Here is a 24,281-nt window from a genome sequence, read left to right on the forward strand (position 1 = left end):
GTATGTGAAGCATCTTATACTTTATGGTCTTCAAAACTAGCTTCTGGGTGATTAGAATGTTTTACAGAGTACTGTGACTAGAAAGCAAGAGGGAAGACATGCAGCTGCAGGTTTTGTGTTAGTTCCATTGTGGGACAGGAGAAGAGATGTAGATAATTAATAATGTTCAGAATATTGATTTTTATTTTTTTTTTTTTCTCCTTAGATCTGGTGTGGTGGGCTTACGTTGAGTACTGGTTTGCAGGTGCCAAGTGTGGTGAAAATGCACCAGAAAAGTGAAAATGAATTGAGTGGTTCGGCAACCAGTTTAAACAATATCGCCTAGTAACGTCTATTATTATATATTGCTGATTATTTTTTTTTCCCCCCTGTGTGGCTGTTACTGACAGAAGCCTGTCAGAATTGGATTAAACTGGATTTGCTACCTGCTGCTGTTTGGGGCTTAAAGTGTTAGGAACCTACTGTGAATCCAGACACAAGTGTCAGACAGAAAACTGAACTGTTGCCTATTTGAAAAATAAGTGGAGAAATAAAAAGCTGTAACTATGTGCTTTTCTAATACTGTATTTAAACATTTTGTTATGGACATGAATATTACTTTTGTAATTAGTGGGTTTTTTCTGTGAAAAATTAAACATACAGGGTTTTTTAGCTCTCCTAACATGAATTACTTGACTATAGGTTTTATTATTACCGGGCTTCCCATTAGAACCTGTGATATCAAACATGCATTTCAAAAGAGTGTTGATTTGCTACCCTAGCCTAGCAAAATATCACAGCATATGATTTCAAAAGAATATTACAAGAAGTAAGAGCAGTCTGTGATATTTTTTTCTGATATAAAATCATCCTGTTTCCCAGGAGTAGCTCATTTAAATATTGGATATTTAAAGTTTGGCTTCTGTTTATTACAGATTACAGAATATGTAAAAACTTAAAGGTATTTAAAAGCGTTCTTATGTAATCAGGGAAGATGCATTATGATAACCAGTCATTGAACTGGGAATTATTTCAGTTAAGAGGTTCAGAACCAAAAATCCAGAGCTTTTTTAAAACTACAGCATGCTACTGCTCTCTTAGCTCTTAATTGAGGGTCAACTCTTGGCTTTCTAGTTTTGTGGCATTATTCCAATTAGATTATGATAATCAGCAATTCACATTGCACCTGATGAAAAAATGACAAATTGAATCTTTGTCTGCCAGTAGCAAAGGTGCAGTGCAGCTGAGGCTGGGAACAAGGGTGTGAGAGCTTCAGTTTAAATGCATCTCCCCAGAGAAGATCATGGGGGATGGGCTATTGCCAAAACACCTTTCAGCGTTTTCTTAAGCCAGCTCCAAGGCTGGCTAAAACTTCTCAAACAGCTATGTCAGTATCAAAGCTGGCAGCAGAAGTGGCACTAAATTCCTGTTGATGGGGCAGTATCCTCTGAGCCCAGGTGCACATTTTTGCTACCTGTTCTGACTAGCCTAGTGAGGATTGCTGGTACTGTCTGGATAACCAGAGACATCAAAAAATTCCATGATTTTTTTATCCAGCAGAAATGTAGCTTATATGTGTAGTATCCCACCCTAACTTGCTAGCACATACCATACATCATGTATATGTGGCTATGAGACTGGCCTTCAGAGGACCATATCCTAAAGGCTCTCCTTATAGCCTCCCAGCATAATGTGTTCCCCTCTCTTAAGGGCAAGGGAAAAAGTGGAAAGTGAGCAAATGCTTTGCCAGCTAACATGATCTGCTTTTGGATCTGCATGTACATGTTTTTGTTCACATATCAAGTGAAATGTTGAGCCTGGGTGTTCAATGATCTCAGCTCCTAGTTGGTAGCTTAGTAACAATAGTCATATGATTCATAATAGTGGGAGAGCTAAAAAAATAATCATGTTATATTCTTCGTGGAAAATTGCAACTTTTCAATGAGAATTCTGTGTGTATTATAGACTGTTAAAATCTGCTTTCTTCCCTCTAATTGAGTCCAGGAGCCTAGAAATAATTTTCAGATATACACTTGAATCAGCTGTGTCCTAACTGAAGATTTTTTCCAAATACCATCTGAAAACTGTTTCAAATTCATGCTGATAGTCCATAGTGAATTGGCTTCTTTCTTACAGGGCTGAACTGTAAAAACATTTTAAATATTGATATGGGTCCTTTGTGTCTATCAAGATTTCTCAAGAAGAGAAATTCCGTGAAACAACTCATAATCTGATTGTGATGTTCAGTGGAAAACTTTAAATTTTTTTCTTAATACTTGCTCTAGAAAGTTATGTTTCTCTTGAGAAATCATGAAGTTGACAGGATGGTTGAGCCTTCATGTTAACTTTGTATCTGCAACTTGAGCATCTCTATAAATATTTGCTTTGTGAACAGATCAGCTGTGATTTTTTTTTTGCAGAGGAAAAGTGCAAAACAATTCCCAGTTTAACTGTACTTTCCTCTGCCAGTTTAGTGTTTTGGGTCTTGAAACAGAGATACTGGAAGGTGACATGATTCTTGAACAGTGTTTGAATGCTTCAAATGTTATCCACAGATGTTGTTATATTATCCTAATAGTCTGTGTAGTAATCTTAAATACTACTTCCTCAGTTCTTTACTTTTTACTTCAGTGAACACCTGACTGGGTGTGCTAGGGGCTCAGCTGCTATGAATTCAGTGGTATGTGAGCAAGTAAGACTTGTGTGGTTGAACCCTGGTGGTGGTTTGAGAGGGCAGGGTTAAGATAGATGCTCCTTATTTTGAGACTTGTTCTTCTAACGACTGTGGTAAACAGATACAGAAATAGGCTAGCAACCCTTCGCACTTGATGTTGGGTGTTCAGCTACAGTTCCTACTTCCCTTTTTGGCAAGAAAGGGAATATTTACAGTAAGTTAATGTGTAGTGAGAGAAAACTATGAGTAACCTCTATTTCTACATAAAAGCATTTGATTTTTTTTTTGTAAGATGTATAACCTGCAAGTTAAATTTGATATGCACAATGTAAAAACATAGTTTTTCTTTAACATTTAAAAGAAAGCTTAAATGATTTCTTACTGTGACTTGCAAGTTCTAGATTAACTCATGTCCTGGATGAAGTCAATGTGACCTTTTTTACCCTTAAAGAATGAATTTGTTATTTGATAGTTTGCACAGATGTCAAATTTTTGCTGCTAACAGCTAGTACAACTGTTTTTAGTAAATGGGGATATGAAGAATTGCCTTAAGCACTTTAGATTTCTTAGACTTTTTTCTTTCCTGAGCTAATAGTTGTCCAGTACCAATTTATTGGTGATATTTTGTTGAAGTTGCTGCGCTGTTTGTACCTGCAGCAAGAAAGGAATGCGTGCAGCCTGTGAAGTTACTTTTTTCCTAGGCAAATCCACCTCAGGAATTGGAGAGGTTGTTCTTTGGCAATGGAATTAGACCTTTTGAAGGTCTATGGGTTTACCCGTCGTTAACGCAAAGTAGAATATCTGTAGTAATTTAATACTCCTTGAGCCTCTGTGTTCTGGAGTTGATGCTGTTAGGTGGCTAGACAGGAGTTTTCTTCTGTATGACCAAAATAAGATTTATAATTTTTTTCTAAACAGTGATCGCTGGTAGTCATTCAGACTTCAGATAACTTCAGGATAACTTGTGAGGAACTGAAGGTTTCCCCTGAGTTAATACATCAGTAAATTGTAACTTTTGTTGTTTCTACAGAAAGCTGTATGAACTGCAACAAGGGATGTGAATTTTAGAAAGGATGACTTAAACACATCCAGGTGATAGGTGCTTCTCCAAATACCAAATACAGATGGCAGAGGGTGAAGGCTTACTTATTTAGCCCTCCTCTAAGGAGAAAAAAGTAGAGGCTACTGTACAAACCCTGTTTCCCTACCCCCTTGTGCCCTCCAACAAGAGTGCTGTTCCTGCTGTTTTGCATTAAGACCGGGGAATGGGAACTGGTTCCCTCAGGAAGAACATCTGACTTAGCACTGTTGTGGTTTCCTAACGATCACTGGTCCTGAACATCATGCATAATTTGACAGGCAACAGCGATGAGTTCTGTTGATTGTTGCCCCCGCCTCAACCTCCCTGGAGCCGTCTGAAGGCCCTGCTGGAAGGGGAGGCCTGGCAGCGGTTTTCCGTCGCCATCCCTGCGTCCCGGCCGCACACGGTGCGCCTCCATCGCTCGCTGCCTTCCCGCACTGGCCTGCGACACCTCCTGTGCAGCTGCGCGTCCCGGGGGCAGCCGCCGCGGGGGCCCCACCGCCACTGGCTGTACTCCGGCCTCCTCCGCCGGGTGCCATCCTTCGCCGCCGCGGAGCGTTCTGGTGTCTTTGACTGAGGTGTGATGCAAGCGTTTTGTATTAATAAAGAAATTTGAAATCTGTTGTGCCTGAGTCTCCCTCGTTTTATTTTCCTCCGCGGTGGGGCTCGGTCCCCGGGCGTGGAGGTGCTGAGGGGGTGCTGGGTGTCCCGGTGGGGCGGGGCCGGGAGGCCCGCGGTGCCCGGCTGGCCTGGGCGCAGATCTGGCAGGCTGCCTCCCCATCGCGCATGCGCGTACGACGGCGAACGGCGCTTTACGGCAGGGAGCTGTCGCGCGGTGAGGGCGGATGCGGCCCCGGTGGTGGTGGTGGTGGTGGGGGAAGCCGGCCGCGGCCCCGGGGAGGGAGCGGGGAGGGCCGGGCGAGGCGCAGCGTTGCGGGTTGCCGTCCCCAGGGCCCCCCCTAGCTGAGCCCCTGCTGCGGGCTCGTCGGGCTCCTGTAGGCCGCTGCGGCGCAGGGCTCGGGCCCGTGGCGGCTGCCGGTGCGGCCTACTCAGCGCCCTGTTCTCTTCTGCCGGCCCGCAGGAAGGAGCTGGGAAGCCGGGAAAGATGAGCTGCGCCGCGCTTCTCCCAGGCGGTGATCGAGAGCGCCCCGAAGACTAATGCAGAAAATCAATAAGAACGTGGTCCTGGCGCTCCTTTCTCTGACCAGCCTCGTTTTCCTCCTATTCCAGTTGTACTATTACAAGTTCTACCTATCGCAGAAGGTGAGACCTGTGCTGCACAGGCTGGCTTTTGTGGCATGACCTAGTGTAATGCTTATTCTTTTCAGAGTCCTTCAGCAGCATTAATGACACCCCCAAATTTCCCTCATTTAGCTAGAAATTCCTATGATGTTGACATGAAGTGCATCAGTAGCCTGAGCACATTTGTGGTGGCAGAGGTACAATCAGGTTTCAGTAGTCAGTCTGATGCTCAAGTTACTATGTCAGCCAGAGGCATCTCATTCTGTAATTAATAGGATGCCGCTTGGTGTTAGCTGCAGGTTTGAGCCACCAAGACTTAATATTCCCAAGCCTTCCTACTCTTGTTAAGTGACTTCTGTTGAAAGTGAAGTCAAATCCAGTGCTGTCTTCATGCTCTTCTGAAGAAACAAGGAACACGGCATTTATTGATTGCAGGTTTTTCAACAGTGGTGTTTTCAAAAGAAAACTCAGCTTTTTCTGCAGATGTCTTAGTGCTTTGTGATTCAGTGTTTATAATTTTCTAGATGTTACTGATTAAATCCTGCTTTTATACCACCCATGAAAAGTTTAGCCAAGTGTGATCTTCTGTAGCCAAAAAAGAGGTACATGTTACTATAAATGAAATACTCTGGTTTTTTGATGACTTCATTGTTTACAGTTGCAATGAATATTCAGCAAAGGAACTAATTTTATTTTTACAGAAAACCCACATAAGCATCATGTTTCCTAAGTTTGTATTCTTTTGTTGAGGACGTTCTTAATAAATGCAGGCAGTCTTAGCACTACATGGTATCGTGATCTTTGACTTCTTTTTCATAGTTTCTGATTATAAACAAGGTGATGAATGAAAAATTCTTCATACTTTTGAAAAGCTGAAAGCATAGCCATTAACTGCCTTGGCTTTATCATATGAATATACTCCATTTAAAATTTAATCCTCTGGGATCACATCCAGAAAGACAGAAGCACAGTCCTCCTGTCTTTCCTCGGTGGTTATTTACCTAACAGTGTCTGTGTTTGTCATCTTCCTATTTTACATTGACTGGCATATTGACTTAGAAACCTGAAGCCTGATCATGCAGTCTTTGCATGTCTGGAAGTCCCCAAGGCTTGTGTTGTCCTTCTAAATAACTGCTCTGGTTTAGTGTGCTGCAGTTTCACATTCAGTACTGTAGCTGAGTGACCAAGGGCATAACCACAGCCATAACTATAAAGTGCTACCTGGATAAATGCCCTTAAATGTCCTGTTAAGATATCCTAAGCAGGGATTCAGCTGAAACTTACTTGAATTTTTATTTCTCCCTCTCCTTCTTTTCTTTTGATAGAATGGAGCAGTTTTTTCCAAAGTCAGAGGAAGCCAGTCAGGCCAGGACAGCACTAGATGGGTACGTACAACATCATGGGTTAATACAGTTCTTCTGCCAGTCTTGGAGAACTAACACGGAATTGCAAACTCTGGGTCCAGTTATCTTGCCTCTTTACTGGGATTTTCTAATATTAAGGACTAAAAGATACTTTCTTCGCTGAGAGAAGTTACTAAGCGTTTCAAAACATTAGTTTTAAATGGAATTGAGCAGTGGTTACAGCTTAGCAGCCTTTGCCTGTGCAGTCCTTAGTAGTGCTGCTAATGTTTTTAAAGCCAAACTTGTTCTTTCTGATACAGAAGTTCTTCTCCAGGCTTTTGTATTCTTGCAGACCAAATATTGAAAAGATTGGTGTATTTGACATGCAGCTTGTTTGATAGTGATGTGATTAAAGAATCAACTGCAGATCTCAGGTCATAGAATACCCCTTTGCTCGCTCCAGTTGTTAACCTGCTGCTCTGTGTTTTGTGTTACTTGCTTATGCTGGGTCAGAGCTCTTAACAAGCAGGAAAATGTTACATTTCAGCAGTCACCAGTTGCTGTATTCCGGTGTTCAGGAGCAGTGTTAGGAGTGGCATTCCGTACTTGAAATAGGAAGGTTTTTTGTTGTGTCTTGTTTAAGGTTTGCAGGATTGAGCTCAAGCAAAACATCATGTTGGCCTCAGGGAATCAGAAGGTCGGTTATGGTAGTTGTAGTTAGCATTTCTTTGGAAACACTTTGACAGAAGTCTCTTGATGACAGATTTCCCACCAGAAAAAGAGCACAGATGGTTAAAGAGAACAGTGTGCTGAGACCTAGCTACCTTTTGCTTTGGATGCAATTTGATAATGTTTCTGCTTAGCAACATTAGCCATTTAAATGCCTTGTTTCTGCTGAGCAAGAGGAAAGGTGCTCTGATTAGGGGCTGTACTTGGGAATAATTAAAACCAACTGCTCTGTGGACTGTATACTTGCTCCAGGAACGTCTCACTGTTCCTGGAGGTGGCATCCTTTGGAGCGACCTACTAGTTAGGTGACATGGTCACAGTGGGCTTCCAATCTGCCAGTCTGTGGACAGAGTTCTCATTAATTTTTAACTTCATCTTATGAGATCATTAGTAACAAAGCAGAATGCTCCATGGTCCTACCAGAGATCTGTTGCCCTGCAAGGTTTCTTCAGAATTCCTATGTGATGGGTCCAAAATACTCCATTTTTGAATGCCTTTTTGTTAGCCGCTTGACATTATTGCCGTGTCATTCTACCAATTATTATACATTTCAACTAAAAGCTTCTGTTTCCCTGGAGAAGTGGTGGAGGAGGGGGAAGCTGGTATTTTTGCATAGATTTGCTTCCTGTTTATCAGTCTGATCTGCTAGTTTTAGTTACAGAAATAATGCTAGTACATCACAGGTTTCAGCTTCATATAGCCGAAATCGCTAACAGGGTGGCCTTGTTTCTGCCTGTTTCTTAGTGCTGCTGCCTAAGTTCTGTTTGTGGATCCACATTCTGTCTTCACATTTTTAAATCTCTCTGAAGCCAAAGCCCCGTACCAGAATTGGAGGTTGGCATGTGGAGTCTGTTTGAACAGTCTTAGCAGCTGGACAGGAGAAAGGTTGGAGCTTCAGTTCGAAAGCCACAGTTGGCTTGCTGGATGGGTACCTTGGGCACTGGGCCATTGTTCTGTATCACACCTCTTCTAGAAATCTTGAGATGTAACAAACATAAAGCCTGACAGTGCTGGTCTAAGCAAGTATTTTTTTCGGATTAGAACAGTACTCTTAAGTCATTAAATGTAACTGTTACAGTTAAATACATCAGCTACATTTTTAATAGCAGGGTGGGTGTGAGTGCTGTAAATGGCTTCTGTGTGCCATGGACATTTAAATGTACTTGATTAAAATTCTCCACTGAGTGAAGTTAATAAATCCTCTCATTAGGTACAGGACCTTCTTTTAACCCTTCTATATATTGTTGCCATGGTTGAGTACCTTGGGTACACTAGCATCCAAAGACTGGATAGCATTCACTTCCCACCTTCTCACTGAGTCACCCTTCGTATACAGCAGGTCTCATGCCTGAGGTTTGGGGATACTGTTCAGGAGTGGGTCAAAAGCCTTGCTGAAGTCAAGGTATGAACAGTGTCCATAGCTTTCATGGTGCCCATAGACTTCTTTCTGCAAAGGCAGTCAATGTGATTAGGTGCAGTTTGCCTTTGGCTGACTTTCCCAGTCACATCCTGTGCATCATGCGCTTGGATGTGACTTTCCAGGGACTTTCACTCCAGAAGCTTCCTGGGGACTGAAATGAAGGTGATCAGAGTTCCCCAGATCTTCCTTTTTGAAGACGGCATGAGATTTGGCCTTTCTCATACTTGAAGAACAACTCCTGCTCACCGTGGCCTTTCAAGATAATGCAGAGCAGCCTTCGAATGACATCAGCCAGCTCCCTCAGCTACAATCTCATCCTACAATCTCTGGTTTATTCAAGTGCTTTCCAGCTCAGTCTAGAGCTGGGAAGAATCTAGAGTTTAGCCTACAGTCCATTCTCAAGTCTAGCACTCCAGAGATAAGAGTACACACTCAGAAAATATATTGGGAGATAAGATTTCCTTCTGTTGGTGGGTTGGGTTTTTTTTCCTTCTGTCAAAGTTTTTTAATGTGTTAACCTTTGTACACTTAAAGATGGTGTTTCTAACTTACAATTTCATCCTATGTCAAACAGCACGTGGTTAGGAAGTTCCTAGGCTTAATAGCCAGTCACAATATACCAGTGTATTTGATTGATCCTTTGATTCTGGGACTGGTTGATAAAGACATTGAACAGATCAGAAGTTCTCCTGATGGCCCTAATCCAGAATGCAAGTACTTTTGTGCTCCAAGAGACTTTACTACGTTTGCACTACTGGACAAAACATGGAAACACGAAGTAAGGGTCTTTTCTTCAGTTCACATTTGTGTATTGTACATTCAGCTGTTCTATTATTTTGTGATGTAGTGCTTTATGTTTGTATCAAGGCCTATGAATTAATTTTGTGGAACTCTTGTAAAGGTACTGGTAGAAGAAACTTTTTTTTAAAGTAAAAGGTATCCAGGCCTGGATACATGAAGAGTAATTTACAGATAACTAAAAGTCTTCAGAAGCTGTTTGTGATATTCATAAACACTTGTAGTAAGAGGCGAAAAAGGAAAAAGAAAGTAGTCTGTTAGGAAGAAGAAAAACCTTAAGCCTATAATATAGATACAGCCATAATAAATCTCGAGTTTGAGGATCAACCGAGGAGGAAATGCAGATGTTGATGTGACAAGGCTGGAAATATTATCATAGTCTGCTGGTTTACATTTCTTTTAGTACAGCCTTGTACTTAGCACCATCTTATTTTGTCACTTAGTGTATTGATATCTCTGCTTTTCTTTGGTGCTCTGAGATTTTTAAATGTATGTGTTTAAAATAGACATATAGCGTGTGATGAAGGACAAAATGGAATCCAAGGTTATTTCATCAGTATGAAGAGTGATCTGGAAATATTTATTAGATCAATTTATACAGACTAAAGATACCAGTGGTGAACAGCTTTTTTCTTCTTCTTTTTTTTTTTTTTTTTTCCCCAGAAAAAGCAGGAGTCATTACAATGGTCTGTGACTGTTTTACTGAAGGAGTCCCGCTCAAGTGAAGAGTGGTGGTACTCTGGAGCTGGTCAGGCCTTTGTTTTACCCATAGCTGTAAAGGGATTAAAGAAGCTGAGAATAAGGTTGTGTGGCAGCACACTAATATAAATCCGTCTCCCCATTCCTTGCTGTTTCATTGATAATATCTGCAGCATCCAGAGGAAAAGCTGATATGCCTGTATAAAACTGTTCAAGGAGGGTAGTTCAAGAAAGTTCAAGAAAGGGTCTTCAAATGCCGATTGGTTCTTTTTTTATCAGACACAATTTCATTCCCTTTTTCTACGGAAATAGAAAAGCCTATTACTTAGTGCAGTGTTCAGTATTTGATGAGATTTAAACAAATAATTATGTACATCATAAAAGAAGATTTTGCAGTAATCATTTTTGTATTGGTGGTATCTTTATTCAATGACTTAAAAATGCCAAGTTCAGCACAAGAACAACTTTAGAGAACAGTTTGAGGATGCAGAGAATGGTGCTATTGCAAGGAGCAGACTTATTCCAAGCATGATTTACAACATTTATTTATTTGTTGCTTTATTGAATAGTTTCAGGGACAAAATTTAAGACAAAGAAATACATTGGTTGGAATTGCTTGTAGTTGCTGAGCTTTAAGGTCTTAGAAATTTTTGAGCAGTTCGTGCTGAAGTCTGATTAGAAAATGAAAATATGGAATGGTGTCAGTTAATAGTAAGTATTTAGCATTCAATTTTTGTTCCTCTAATCTTTAGTTTCTCTCTCTGTCTGTCTTTCTACTTCTCCCTCTTTCTCATTTTTAGGTGGGTCTTTTTAGAACTGCTGAGAAAATGGGGTTCCAATGGCTAAAGATTATAAACAAGGACCCCCGCTTGGATGGGATGGATGACCTGTCTGGGATTGAAATTCCGTTGCACTACATATTTAAACTGGCATCTCATGCTATTCACCTGGTGGTGTTCTATGAGAGGAGTGGTAATTACCTCTGGCATGGCCCTCTGAGACTCAGGCAACATATGGACAGAAAGTTTGTGCCTTTCCGGAAACTCCACTTTGGTCGCTACCCTGGAGCATATGAAAAGTGAGTTAAAAACAGGAGGGAAAAAGCCATAATGACACTTCCAAAATAATTTATTTTTCCTGAATATAAAATAATTTTCTTTCTCAAGTCAGGTTGCAAAATTTAGCTCACATATGGTTCAGCCCTCAAAGCACAGGTAAACTAAGGTATGAAGGTAAATCCAGTTCTGTTTACCTGAAGACAAGAGCTTCCTACCATTCATAAACTAAGAGCTACATTTTAGAGGAGATTGCTGTGTAGCCAGGTTGAAGCAGGCAGAAAGATGAGAGAAGTCAAAGAAATCATGTGTGAGGTTGAGTGTACCAGGGGTCCTACTGCTGGAGGCAGTGGCTTACCATTAATGTATTTAGAAGTTTGAAATCTGTTGATAGCCATCTGTGTTATCAACACAGGGGTAAAGTAGAAGTGGCAAGGTTATTTAGTACTAGTGGATAGCTATTTGGTGTTCTTTCTGTAATGGTATGTGTCCAGAAGTTGAATACAGGTATGGAACATTAAATGAGAAGGGTGAACAACAGAAATCCATTCAGTAACGGTAAAAATAATCGGTGTCAAAGAACATGAATAAAGAGAAGTGACATTTGTACCACAAAGACATGTGTCAACCATTGCAGCTAACCCATGCTCTTAATGTGGTGAGGGGACTCCTTTCCTGCATAAATGTTTGAATTGGTGATGTTACTTGTTCACAGTCTTTTTCTTAAACTTTGCATTAAATTGGTGAAGTTACTGTAAATGTCTTCCTGTTCCTACAGTGCTTCCAGTAGCAGTTATTTCAGGAAATACAGATCATGGCAGATCTTGTCACTAACTTCAAAGCCAAGCACATACCACTTGGCTTTGAGAACAGTGATCCTGTAGGGTATGTGTATGTGCCATTAATCAGAGCAAAACAGCTGAACATTTCACAGGTCAGAATAATGTGTTTAACTTTTTCCTTAAAATTTACACCATTCTTTCTTCCTTTTAAAACATGGAATCTGTACTGGTTATGTGGCTAAACATTTGAAGTCAACTGTATCATATTCGTTGTGAAGGTTGAACAGTTATTAAATTTTAAATGCAGATAGCCTCAAAGTACAGGGTAAATTTGGTTCTTAAGTGCATCCCATACTTAAGACAACTAAATAAATAGCCTGAATTTTCAAATGTACTGAACAACAGCTGTGAAAAAATTCAATGCAAGTCATGAGTGAGTAAAGGAGTCGGTGATCTGACAAACTAACTGTGAGCACTTACAGGCATAGAATTTCTTTTTAAACAAAATTTTGAAATGTATGGGGAATTTGTTGAAGCTCTTGTTGCATCTTGATGCATCTTGAAGCATCTTTTATTATCAGTTTTGGGTACATTTGGACAGAGGAATCACTGCCAGTAGTGTACATTAAGATTTTAACCTAGGCTAGAGGAAAAAGTGGCTTGTGGTTTGTAAAGGAATTGAATGGGGTAATGTTATCACTTTTCTTCCCCTGCAGGCCAGAACTTCTGCTTGTTTCCATTGATGACATAAAAGTTCAAATTCCAAAAAATCCATCCAGTTTTCTAGAGGAGATGTCACACTCTAGATTTCTTGAATGTAGGTACAGAGAAGCTCGGGCTTTCTTTCAGGTTAGTGGTAATCACTTAGTGTCTCTGAGATGTGTGTGTTCACTGATTGACCCAAACCTACAAACAATTCACTGCTTTTTACCTAGATAAGACTGTTTGCATACATAAAGCTACATACAACCTCTGAGACTTGATCCACAGAGTTTAGTAGGTGGTAATAAAACTAAAACTTCAACTGAAAGTCATGGTGTTGTCTTTTTCACTCGTGAGTGCATTTTTTTCCGTTTTCAAAAATTTTGAAGCGGTAACCAACATGTCCGTAGTTCTCACACGTTGTTACTGTTAAATAGATTTCTTGTAAATAAGACTAAGATTTTGTGGTTGAAAGTTTTCCTTGTGGCAATTCTCTAAGTTCTGAGTAATACTTCACTTTATATTCTTTGAACTGTGCGCTGCAGTTCCATGTTTCTAGTTCATTTTGAAATGACTTACTTCATTGCTTTTTGACCATGTAAGCTAATATTTTCACTACTATTTAAAGCATTATTTTTAGGATATTGCTACCTGATTTAGCAGGAGTAGAAAACTTTCTGCTGCAGTATGGAGAGCATTTTGTCCTAACTTGAAGAGGACCAAGAGTTAGCACAGTTAAGACTGTGGAGTTAGAATCAGGTCACTGAGTCTGAGCTATCTCTGATTTCATGGAAGGAGGGAAAAGGGGGTACTAGAGGTTCCATTCTTCAGACATTTGAGGTCTTGTGGAAGGGAATATTCAGTGAAGGGAAGACCATCATATCTCCCATATGTGTAGTAAGAGGGTTACTATACCCAGGGGTACCTGTGTGTATAGTCACCTCGCTTGTAAAGTACACTTCAACTCTAACAAAAGCCCCACTTCAACTCTGAAACCTCCAGGCAGTAATTGCCACAGGGAGAGAAGATGTGCCTCAGAAGGTATATTGAACTTTGAGCTTTAGTACTGAAATTAGCAGCTGGCATGTGTTTTAAAAAGTTAAGTATTCATTCAAAATGTCTGTTGCCCAAGATCTCTTGATGAAAGCAGTTGTGAAGCTGAGTAGTGCGTTGTTCCTGTGTTTGATTTGGTGACGTTTGCCCAGACTTATTTTTGGCTTTGCATTAAATGCAAGATCTTCCCACAGTTGCAGCGGGAGGGTGGGCATTTTTTGTTCATTTTGTTTCTACTCTGTGGCAGAAGTTGTCAGCATCTAGTTGTGACACTTGATGGCGCCAGATAAACTAGTGTGCTGGAAGTAACTGGTGCTGTCCCTGTTTTCCCCCTGGACTTGTGAGGCTTCATCTGTATTGTTGCCAAGTGCTGGGAATCAGTGCCTAATACATATATGCTTATTCTGTCTTACTGTGACTTTGCATTCTGCTGGTTTGGAAAAACTGGTGGTTGATGTTTAAGAGTTTAAATTTTAACTTCTCATTCTAGTGCATGTACTCAGACAGGGGTGTATCTCTGAGAACAGATACTGCCCAGATATTACTTAAGTAAATTTTTAAAGGTCATCTTTTCTTAGGACACTGAAAAATGAAGGGAAAAGTTTACTGTCTGATAATAGCTTGCTTACTCTTCCTTTGCCTTCCAGCTGTATCCTGATGATGCCTCCCTTGATGCAGTGGAATTCAGAAAAAAAGCAAAATCCTTGCTCCATCTGGCTGCCCTGACACTGAATAACTTAGGGGTAAAGTTCTGGCTGAGCAGTGGAACATGCCTTGGTAAAACATTTGTGTTATGTTCTATTTTTAAACTCATCTGAAATTCTAAACATCTAATCCTCTATTGCTTCTAATGTCAGCTGAGGTTAAATATAGTGGGTTGGAAGGTAATAATGTGGCATTAGCTGTGTTGAAATAGGTCTTTTTGCTCCTGTCAAAATCATTTTTTCTTCAGAAACCTGAGCCTTGGAGATGCTGAGCAAATTTCCACTGAAGCATTTAAAGTTAGCAGTTACCTGTGTTGAACTGATCACTGCTTAGAAAGCAATGAGAAGTTCCCTAAATTGTGTGAACTGGAATTTACTGAAATGCTAGTTGGAAAACACAGTGATGGGCACATATTTCTGCTGTCCGTGTATAGACTCACACCTGATTTCCTTCCCATGCAGTTTGGTGCTTATTACTGACTTTTAAAATATAGTTTACATGTATTTGTTTATTTTAGATCACATCCTTTTAATAAAATTTCAACCTATTAGTGTAGCTACAGCGAGTTCTTAATTCTGCTGAGGATGGAAAAAGTATCTTACCATTGGTGAAAATTCTTTTATTACTTTTTATTATTTTTATTATACATTTTATGTATTTATTACATATATATTTATATCATTATGTATATTTATATTATTATATAAATAGTATTATATATTATTATTATATAATTCTTTTTATTATTGAAATAGGTTGGGAAAACTCATGTGTGTGTGCATTTGACTTGTATTTGTTTAGTCTTGGGGAATATAATTTTCTGAATGAACAGTTACTAAAGGCTGCTTTAATGAAACAAACAGATGTCCCACTTCTTGTTCTGAATGGATTTGTTTTTTCCCTTTTTTTTTTTCTTCTCAGGCTGGTACAGACAGTGCAATGTCATTCCTCACAGCAAAGATGTGGATTTGGGAGTCTTTATAAGGGACTACAAAGCAGATATCATTCCAGCCTTTCAGAAGGCAGGGTTACCACTGAAGCACAAATTTGGCAAGGTACATAGATAATGAACAATTTAATTCATGTGTCTTTCTCTAGATTCCTAAGTTTGAGTACAGCTGCAGAACAGCTATGTAGATGTGGGTATCTGAAGTCTCCTTGGCAGACATTTACTCCTTAGGGTTTTACCTAAACGTATAATCCTGATGATTTTTGTGTGTTCTGTTGGACAGCATGTGAGAAAACACCCTTCTTAATAACTTTGGCCCTGTTTGGGGAGCGCAAATTCCACCTCAGAAGTTTTCAATAAGTTTCAAAGGGGTCTAATCTGTGTCAGTGGTGCCAGGGAAACTTAAGAATCAGGTTGAATTTAGTCTTTCAGATTGGATGGGCCTCATCATACGGGAGGATTGGTGATAGCTCTGAGATTATCTGTAGTCCTGTATGTAGAACTAGCAGAAAGGGAAGGATGGCTTGAGGAGGGCTCTGGGCTTGTTTATGTGGATCTTTATTTAGCTTTTTCAGAGTGCAGGCTGTAGAAGGATGGAGAAAAGAAACAAAATTATAGGAATATGAAAGTTCAGCCACAGTTCAAGTGATATATCATTACTGGTGCTAGCAAGTGTTTTGTCATAGAGGAAGCATGTTAAATGAAGACACGTACCTACCGTGTTCATTTATTATTTTGCTTGTGGCAGAGGACAAGGAGGTGGTGCTGAAGCTTTTCAGGCTAAAGGGAGAAAAGAGAATGTAGTCCCACTGAGGTCCAGAAAACTTCCAGTATTCTCAAGGCATTAAAAAAAAATAAAAAAAAAATCATAGTGTTAGTGTGTTTTCTTCAGCTAGGAGTCACTCTGCATACCTGGCCAAAATAAACTTGTTTTCTGAAACCTGCTGACATAAGTAGCTTTGTATTTTTAAGAGCATATACAGTGTGTATTTTTGTCTTGCAGGTAGAAGACAGCTTGGAACTCTCTTTCCAGGGAGAAGATGACGTGAAACTTGATATTTTTTTCTTCTATGAAGAGGATGACCACATATGGAATGGAGGAACTCAGGCCAAATCGGGCAAGAAATTTAAGTATGAATTGCATTTGTAGCTCTAATAGGAAAGGAATTAAACAAGTTAGTGTTTAGTGTTGGCATTCTGTATGTTTGTTACCTGGCAAAGTCTGTGCTTGTTGTAGGAAAGGCAGTTACCAGAGGAGAATCAATGAAGATTTTGCACTTTGAGACCAGAGTAGAAAGAGAAAAGTACTATGCCTTGCTAGAGGGGTGCTGGGCTTGTCAAATGTCGATTATCTTGTGAAGTCAAAAGCAATGCTAGCATGTCATGTGTCAAGCAGATCTTATCTGGACTGTGACAAGCTCTGAGTTAAATAAAGAGCTAAGCTGAGAAAGAAGTCTGTAAAAATTCTGTTTGTTGCAGAAACTAATTTTCCAGTAAAAAATGAATCCTTAGGCATCAGTCTTGATGTTGGAGTGTTATGGCAGAAAGCCTCAACTGTCCTTGCAAAGTAAACCTCATAGTTTCATATTTTTTGGTAGTGATTTGGAATACTTTATTGACTGTAATCTTGTGACAGCAATGCAGATGACTACTGCAGACCTTGTTGTTGTTCATGTACTGAAAATGGAATTTTAAATAGTACCCTACATTTTTTGCTTCATACCTTTCAGTATTAAATCAGGAAATAAATACAATAGCTTCCTAATCTACTCACCAAACTGAATATAGGTTGTGATAATTAGATTTGTTTCTTACCAACATCCACCTTAACTCAGAAAGAGATAATTGCAGACTAACTGAAAACCTCGTTGACTTCTATAGGATTTCATCAGCTTTCATATTTTGCCTGAACTGTATTTACTTATATTTAGCTAATGGGAATTTGATGAGCACTGCCATCCAAATGGTGATAATGTCTGAGTCCTTGTCTTAGTTGTCTTTGTTCTGAAATGATAAACAAAGGTTGGGGAAGATATTTTGATGACCAGAATCAAAAGGCACACATAGAAATAGACTAAAGGAAGAACTCTCAGAATATTCCCACAGAAAATGTGCTGTGCTGCAGAGTATTTTTCTTAGAATACAGCAACAATTTCATAGTTTTCTGAAGCAGGCTTGATGTCTGCTTTTCCATACAAGATTTTGGAGGGTTTTGTGTGATGCATCCTGAGGAGGAAGCTGACCAATAAATTCCTTTCTAAATTGCAATACCTGTTTCCATGCCAGTGGAGTTGACATGCTCTTTCAAAATTCCATTGCAGAATCAGACTTGGGTACTTGAGAGCTGGGTTTTTTTCCTCCTTTGATGTGACTGGTCCGATGTATGAGGATAGAAGGTAGATGTGAACCTGTGCTATGCTCCAGCTCCTGTATCCTAGGATATTCCAGCTCTTCTGGAACTCCATCTTTCATAAAACACTTTCCTTTCCTTGTGGCTTCATACTCATTTTTGGTGATAATTTTTTCCGAAATTTACAAACATGGCTTTCTAGTTCAATAAGAACTAATTTGCTTAGGCATAGTGGCATAAGGATGCCTCTAATTCTGAACAAGTGTTTCTTAGGCATAGTTTACTTTACTTAATCCATACAGAAAACTGCTTGTTTACCATTATAAATGCACTGAGCCCTGACAGAACATGACTGTTCAGAATGCTTAGCCCAATAATTCCAGATATGTATTATTCCAAATACTTCCTTAGAAAGAGAAGAAAGATCACAGCTTTTTAGTTGTGAGGTGTGATGGTTCAGCATGCTTGATCTGAGTACCTGAAGCACCAGAACAACCCTCAGCTTTGCTTGGTCTTCAGGCCTTTCAAAATTCTTAGGGAAGTGGGGGAGGTCAGTCAAAAGAGAAGTGAATGATTGATCATGCTGAGTCCTAAATCAACTTTAACAATTTTCAAGAAATCTCACCAGCTGTTTCTGAGGTATCAGAAGAGATACTGGTTGCTACTAGATCATCACAGATAAGGGCGGGAGTTCAATTCCCAGGTATTTTTATGTTTTTAAAAATGAAGAGTAGAGGACATTTTCTTCAGAAAACTAAATATTGGCACAGACATACTTTCTTTACGTCTTGCTAAATAAAAGTACGAAGAATGAAAGTGTTTTTCGTTTAGTCTGTAAAATATTTTTCATTAGTCATATTTAGTTTCTGTTTTGTTGGAGAGCTGGTTTCTAAACCTTACAAGTCTGGCTGTATGGTTTGCATTTTCATGTACACAAATACTTTCTCAACTTTGCAGACACAAGCAAGCATGTTCATCCTCCTTATTTTGTCTTAGAGTTACAGCAATCGAGACCTTCTATTTGTTTACAAAATCAATGCTGAACAGTTTCATCCTTCAGCAGAGAATAAGTATTTCCGAAACTGAATCTGGGAATCAAATCTATACTGTATGCTTTAGTCCTTAAAATGAGTTAATTCTGGAGGCTCTTCACCTAGAGGACTTTGTGTAAGCCTAAAATGTTTTCAGTACTCGTATGTCCAAAGATTGATGAGACTGAAATTGGAGGAAAAAATGGTGAGCAGTGTATGTGTACAAGAGTACAGAGCCTTATTCCAGCTTGGAAGAGCAAATGGTGAGCAGGGATTCCAGTATGTGAAGAAAGCTAGTTTTTTCATCAGTGAATGTAAATGTTTGATTTTAATAATAGTTAAATGATTGTTTTGATGAAATGTCCAGCTAACTTTTTAATTTGAAGATTAGTTTAGTTAAATTACCTGTTTGTTCTCATTAAGTTATTATTCATAGTGCACTTTCTGGAGGATATATTATTTCAGTGGTTTGCCAATAGCTGTTGCATATGCATGCCCACTGCAATTCTGATAGATGATTTTCTAGGTTAATAACAGCTAAATAGCTATTTGATGCTTATAGATCTACTATTAAAGTTTGATTACCTTGTTTTCCCCTTGGTACCTGGCATTTTTTTGCTTTTCGCTGTAGTTCAGAGCTAACTGGTAGTCCTCGGGTATATATCCAAAAGTTCTTGATCTCTTTTTTTTCTTTCCTTCCATTTCATGGATAAAAGCAAGGTTGTTTTACTTCTGATTCTGTTTGCTCAGCACTTAGAAAATTAACTTTATGCTTAGAGGAACATGCAAATTTTCTAATTCGTGCAAATGCACAAATATTTTAAACTTCTTTTTCAAAAATCTTAAGTGCGTATGGTTTCATTTTAACCAATGAAAAGGAATTTTAAGATCACTTTTTTTCTTGTGGAAGACTTCACAGCTACAGCAGTGGGAGTGATCCTCTGCAGGAGTAGTACATAGGCTTTCATGTTTACTTGTTTAACACATTGACTCTGACACTGAGCTCTATGTGATGTTATTCTGATCAAAGTGTGACATTTACCTGTCAACTTACACTGGTGTAAGCATACTTATAGATGGGGTGTATGCTGGCCCTTCTGCAGAACAAGATCAGTTTGGTAGAATGAATTAATTTTAAAGTTTGAATGGGCCAAGAAGGTTTCAGAAAGTACAAGGTGGCAGCTGTATCATAATTCTTCTCAGCTGTTCCAAGTCTGGCACCATGTTTGAACATGGGTACTGAAGGGCAATTTCCTGCTTGCTTTGGTAAGATTGAAGAAAGGTAAAAAGTTGTTTTTAAAAAAGGCCTGACTCATAATAAAGTATTTAATGCTGCTTTTATTTGTAGGGGAGATTTTGATAACATGTAGCAACCTCTTGAGACCCTTCTAAATAAGGTAACTGTTATGTCCAATTTGTAAGTGGAAAGTAGAGAGATAGGGCCTCAGTGATTTCCTATGGATGGCAGAATGATACGGGAATAAGCAGCAAAGAATTAGAAATGCTCCTTCCAAAGAACATGTGGCAAATGTTAACCAGTTACTGTTCATAACACGACCCTTGTCCAGTATGGAAATAGTATTTCATAGATAGGAAGTTAAGAAATAAGAAAAAATTATTGCAGGTGTAACATGGCCACTCACTGCAGTTGTTTGCTTTATCCATGAACTTATTTGGAGGTGTATTTCAGTCTTTGCCGGTGACTGTGTTCTTTTGTTATGACACAGGTATCTCTTTCCAAAGTTTACTCTGTGTTGGACTGAATTTGTTGAACTCAAGGTACATGTGCCCTGTGAAACCCTTCAGTATGTTGAAGCCAACTATGGCCCAGACTGGAAGGTTCCTGTGAAGACGTGGGACTGGAAGAGCTCGCCATCCAATGTGCAATACAATGGTGTCTGGCCTGTCGATGAATGGGATGATGTCATTCAAATCTACTGACCACCTGACTGCTAATAGGGCATACCTGATACCCTTGAAACTGTCGGTTTGTAATTTCCTATTTCCCAAAGGCATCAAGATACGTTCCTTTTGTAATTTCTCATCTGTTTCTTAATGAGTAATTTATCTTTTTTTGCTTAACAGGTGTTTTTTTCACCTTCATCATGCATTTTCCAGGTAGTTGAAGGAAAAGATCAAAGGCAACTGAAGAGAAGGAAATCTGAAAGGAAAGCTGCACAAAGAGAGTAGAGAAGAAATGTTGCATTAAACTTATGGGCAGTTGACTGTTCAAATGTAAAAGTGGCCAGCTGGCTTTGACTTTCCTAGGATCATGAAAGCCTTGGGACTGTTCACTTCTCAAGCTTAAGAGAGGGATAGGATGGAAAAAATCCCAGAGAAGTTCCTCTTTTTTCAGAGGAGGTCCTGTGAATATTCAGCTTTTAAACACCTATGAGTACCTCAAATGTGTTTGATTTGAGACTGATACTTCCATACGATATACAGCAGGTTGCTCTTGGCAGTGGAATATTTCTATTACACAGGACCTGTATGACTCACCTGCTTTACATGCAGGAAGTAGTGGGTAACGGTGTCATACTAAGTGAATCGAAGGAGCAGCTGTCCACACTGGACATCTTCCAATAACCGTTGGGTTTTTCATGAACTAACCACTGCATGCAATTGTGACAGGGGATGTTATCTGTGGGTTGTTTTTTTTTCTTTTGTTTCTTTATTAAGAACACAGAGGTATATGCTGCAGGGATATTTTTCCTATGAAAAAATAAACATACTGGCTTTGATGTCCCAGTTAGTGTGTTCTCCATGTAAAAGTTTTGACTAGATTTTAAAAAATTATAGCTATCCTTGCTTTTTTACAGGTAGATAGAAACGGGGATATTCATAGTTTTCTGTTTAACATGGGCTTGCAGAACAGACATCTCAGAGAATTGCAGCTCTTTAAGTGTAAGCAGAAGTGTTTACAAATACCAACTGTTCCATCAAATTTGCAGTAGCATTATTGCAAGTGAAGTGTTAGTGTAACATTAGGCTTTGGACAGGAAAAAAGTGGAAGCCTGACAGCTCTCTCCTCCTTTTTCTGCTTGTGCGTTTGGTCAATGAATTAAGTATTCTCCATCAGTATTTTGGAGGGGGATAGTAGCTTTCATACAAGTGTGCGTGTCCCAAGTTTGTTCCAGTCTTTTTGTGCAGGGAAGACAAGGGTACTAGAGCTGCTAGTGAATTACAACTGTAATATATGGTACAGACCCAGGAGTATTTGTGAACCGGTGTCAAGGTACTGGATTGAGCTTATGTTTACTTGCAGCAAAGTGGTATCCATTCTTTCCTTGCTAAAGCAGAAAGGCTATCTGGGGGTTGCCGCTTTTCCAACTTTCACTGGGTAAAGGTTGAGCCTGTGGTTTGTGTTCCGTTGATCTGCAGTTTTTGGCCCTGTATTCAAATGTGTGAAGTTCTGGAGACATGAAATAGCTACTGCCATGTGGCAGTTGTACTACTGTATCATTCCAGGTGCACACCGGGGCTTCCCTGCTATTTTTGTCCTGGAGTGTGCTGCATGCTTTTTCCTGCCAATCCTGTCAGTTCCAGTGGTGTCCTGCCACGGAAGCACTGGAGTAAATTATTTAGCTTCTGGCAACAACTTGTCATGCTAGCTCTTCAATTCATATGGTAACTTTGTTAGGTTTGCCTATTTAGGAAGAGAGAGATGTAAAGTCCTGCTAATGCCATTTACTTGGTAAACATTACATCATACGAGGTAATTTCTCAGGTAGAATTTTTTGTATTTTTTTCCTTAAAATGAAAAAAGCCAGTGTCCTTATGATTTTTGTGTTCAGAACTCCATTGTTGTGAGCTTCTTTGTTTAATAATATACAATAAGCATGTAACTTTTTCAAATGTGATAGATGTTTTAAGAGTGAAAGAAAAGATTCTATCAGAAAATTATAATCCTGTCAAATTTTTGACTTTGTATTTGTAGATGGGAAGACTAATGGAAAAAAATGCATGTCCCTGAAAGGTAGGATGTCTTAAATCATTCATTATACCTGTAAGTTATTCTCCAGTTTAAAGTATTTTCTCTTCAGAGCATACATGTGTGTGTTTAACACTGATTAAAAGGAGCATCTAATTTGCAACTCAAGATGTTTTTTCATCCTTTGTTTTGTCATCTTCAGTAGCATTGAACACACTTCATTGTAGTTACCATGCCATAACGCAGAGAATAGAATTGTGAACTGTTACACTGCTTATTGACTGTCTGTATTGAGCTTTTATTTTTTAATAAAGATACTTGGACACAACAAAGACACTTGGAATAAAGAAGGTGCCCATATGTAGAGAAAAGGATCCTGCAGTTACACAAACACATTGCACTTCTGCATGTCTCCTGTCATGCTTTCTGCAGAGCCCTGACCGCAGATTTTCAGCTTGTAGAATTGTGTCCCGAGGAGCAGTGTAAACATTGTGAAGCGGATGCTCTTCAAGGCATGCCGTGAGGCTGAAGCCTTACCATTCCACGTGGAAACACCCAGATTTAGGCGTTTGTTTTCTGTTTGGTTCTGAATCACCTCATCTGAAATGGATTCTTAATTCTGTGTTGCCTTCCTAAGTTACTCATTACCTTCATTTTGAAGGTGCTTTGGAGAGGACAACAATTTCTAAATTCTCTTTAATGGTATACATTTAAGGTCTTAAGCAACAACTTGCAAAATACCTTGACTTTTATGTAGCAAGCAAAGCGCATTACATATGTGTAACTGTTAAAGATAACCAGAGCCTATTCAAGGATTGCCCGTGAGCTGAGAAGAGGGTTGCAAGATGTTCAAAGCTCTGCAATAACTGCAAAGAAAGACTGAAGAAAGAGGGTTGCCTGATGAGAAGGGTCAATAAAGAGCCGTTTTAAAAAGCTTTAAGAGATGGTTACAAAAAGGAAGGGATGTAGGAAATAGAAGTAAATGGGAGGAAGGCAAATTGAGGTCACTTGCGTAGAATACTGGAGTATTTTACATGTGGAAATGTGTAAAGCCTTTGACTTTGGAGGTTTTTGAGAACACATCAGACGAATACCAGCCAAGACACTGACTGTATTTAAGGATTGACTGTAGTTAATCTGTCTTCCAGCTCGATGGAGTTCCTGTTTTACGTGATTCTGTAGCAGTTTTCAGTAACATTCTGCTTTTACAGAATGGAAATTAGAATCTTCTGTATGAGCTTAAGAAGGGTTTTATTTCTAGAAACAAATACTAGAATTCATACTGGAAGCGATGGTCAGCTGCCACCCCACTGTGGAAATGATAAGAAACTGCAGCATCCTGAACACTTGCGGAGTGTGATTGTTTCCAGCAAGAGTGCAACGGAGCTCTTCTGAAGGATATGTCTGAGCCAAATTGAGGATGTAGAACAATCGTGTAATTCCTGCACAGAACAGATGATGCTTGACTGCACAGCATAGTGAGCATCTAAGGGAGATGCTAATGGTTTTGATCTGTCCGGAAGGAATTTTCTGATAGAAGAAAGGCCTGTGTACATTCCACCTCACTTTTCTTTAGAAGTCAGAAATAGAAGGTAGACAAAACTGTGATGATACAGATAAGAGGGAGTCCTGAAAATATGGCTGAGTCTTTCCCGGCTGTCCAAATGAAAAAGAAGTAGCAGATTTTATTATGTCTTTTCCCTTGAAACAGAGTCTGGGTGATGCTGGTTCCTGGGGTAAACAGTTTTCATCCTTTGC

At 39.4% G+C, this 24,281-nt stretch overlaps 2 protein-coding genes across 8 annotated transcripts in view; both read left to right on the forward strand.

Annotated features, from left to right (window-relative positions):
- FSD1L (fibronectin type III and SPRY domain containing 1 like) overlaps window positions 1-4,357 on the forward strand; it is a 34,819-nt gene extending 30,462 nt beyond the window's left edge. For all 5 annotated transcript variants that reach the window (XM_037372770.1, XM_037372773.1, XM_037372771.1 and 2 more), the window contains one exon: window positions 206-4,357. In XM_037372770.1, coding sequence (XP_037228667.1) covers window positions 206-325 — 120 coding nt within the window. In that variant the 3' untranslated portion in view covers window positions 326-4,357. The remainder of the gene's footprint in view (window positions 1-205) is intronic.
- A 144-nt stretch (window positions 4,358-4,501) lies between these two features.
- On the forward strand, window positions 4,502-22,800 carry FKTN (fukutin). 3 transcript variants are annotated; one of them, XM_037372776.1, is made up of 12 exons: window positions 4,502-4,569; window positions 4,816-4,997; window positions 6,302-6,361; window positions 9,043-9,246; window positions 10,766-11,043; window positions 12,519-12,651; window positions 14,205-14,334; window positions 15,184-15,317; window positions 16,215-16,342; window positions 17,533-17,607; window positions 20,320-20,579; window positions 20,678-22,800. In XM_037372776.1, the coding sequence occupies exons 2-11, from the start codon at window positions 4,893-4,895 to the stop codon at window positions 20,531-20,533; spliced, it is 1,461 nt and encodes a 486-aa protein (XP_037228673.1). In that variant the 5' UTR covers window positions 4,502-4,569; window positions 4,816-4,892; the 3' UTR covers window positions 20,534-20,579; window positions 20,678-22,800. The 3 variants fall into 3 exon arrangements, with proteins under 3 accessions (XP_037228673.1, XP_037228674.1, XP_037228675.1); XM_037372777.1 differs by lacking the exon at window positions 4,502-4,569 and having other exon boundaries at window positions 4,588-4,997; window positions 20,320-20,575; XM_037372778.1 differs by lacking the exons at window positions 4,502-4,569; window positions 17,533-17,607 and having other exon boundaries at window positions 4,589-4,997.
- Window positions 22,801-24,281: the final 1,481 nt, after the last annotated feature.

Source organism: Falco rusticolus, chromosome Z, assembly GCF_015220075.1.
Source record: "Falco rusticolus isolate bFalRus1 chromosome Z, bFalRus1.pri, whole genome shotgun sequence".
Lineage (NCBI taxonomy): Eukaryota > Metazoa > Chordata > Aves > Falconiformes > Falconidae > Falco > Falco rusticolus.

Excerpts from the sequence above, each read along its gene's own strand:
- FKTN (XM_037372776.1), top strand. The coding sequence starts at position 4,893 with ATGCAGAAAATCAATAAGAACGTGGTCCTGGCGCTCCTTTCTCTGACC. Across the intron at positions 4,998-6,301 it reads AGTTCTACCTATCGCAGAAG|AATGGAGCAGTTTTTTCCAA; the intron begins GTGAGACCTGTG and ends TTCTTTTGATAG. Across the intron at positions 14,335-15,183 it reads GAGCAGTGGAACATGCCTTG|GCTGGTACAGACAGTGCAAT; the intron begins GTAAAACATTTG and ends TTTTCTTCTCAG.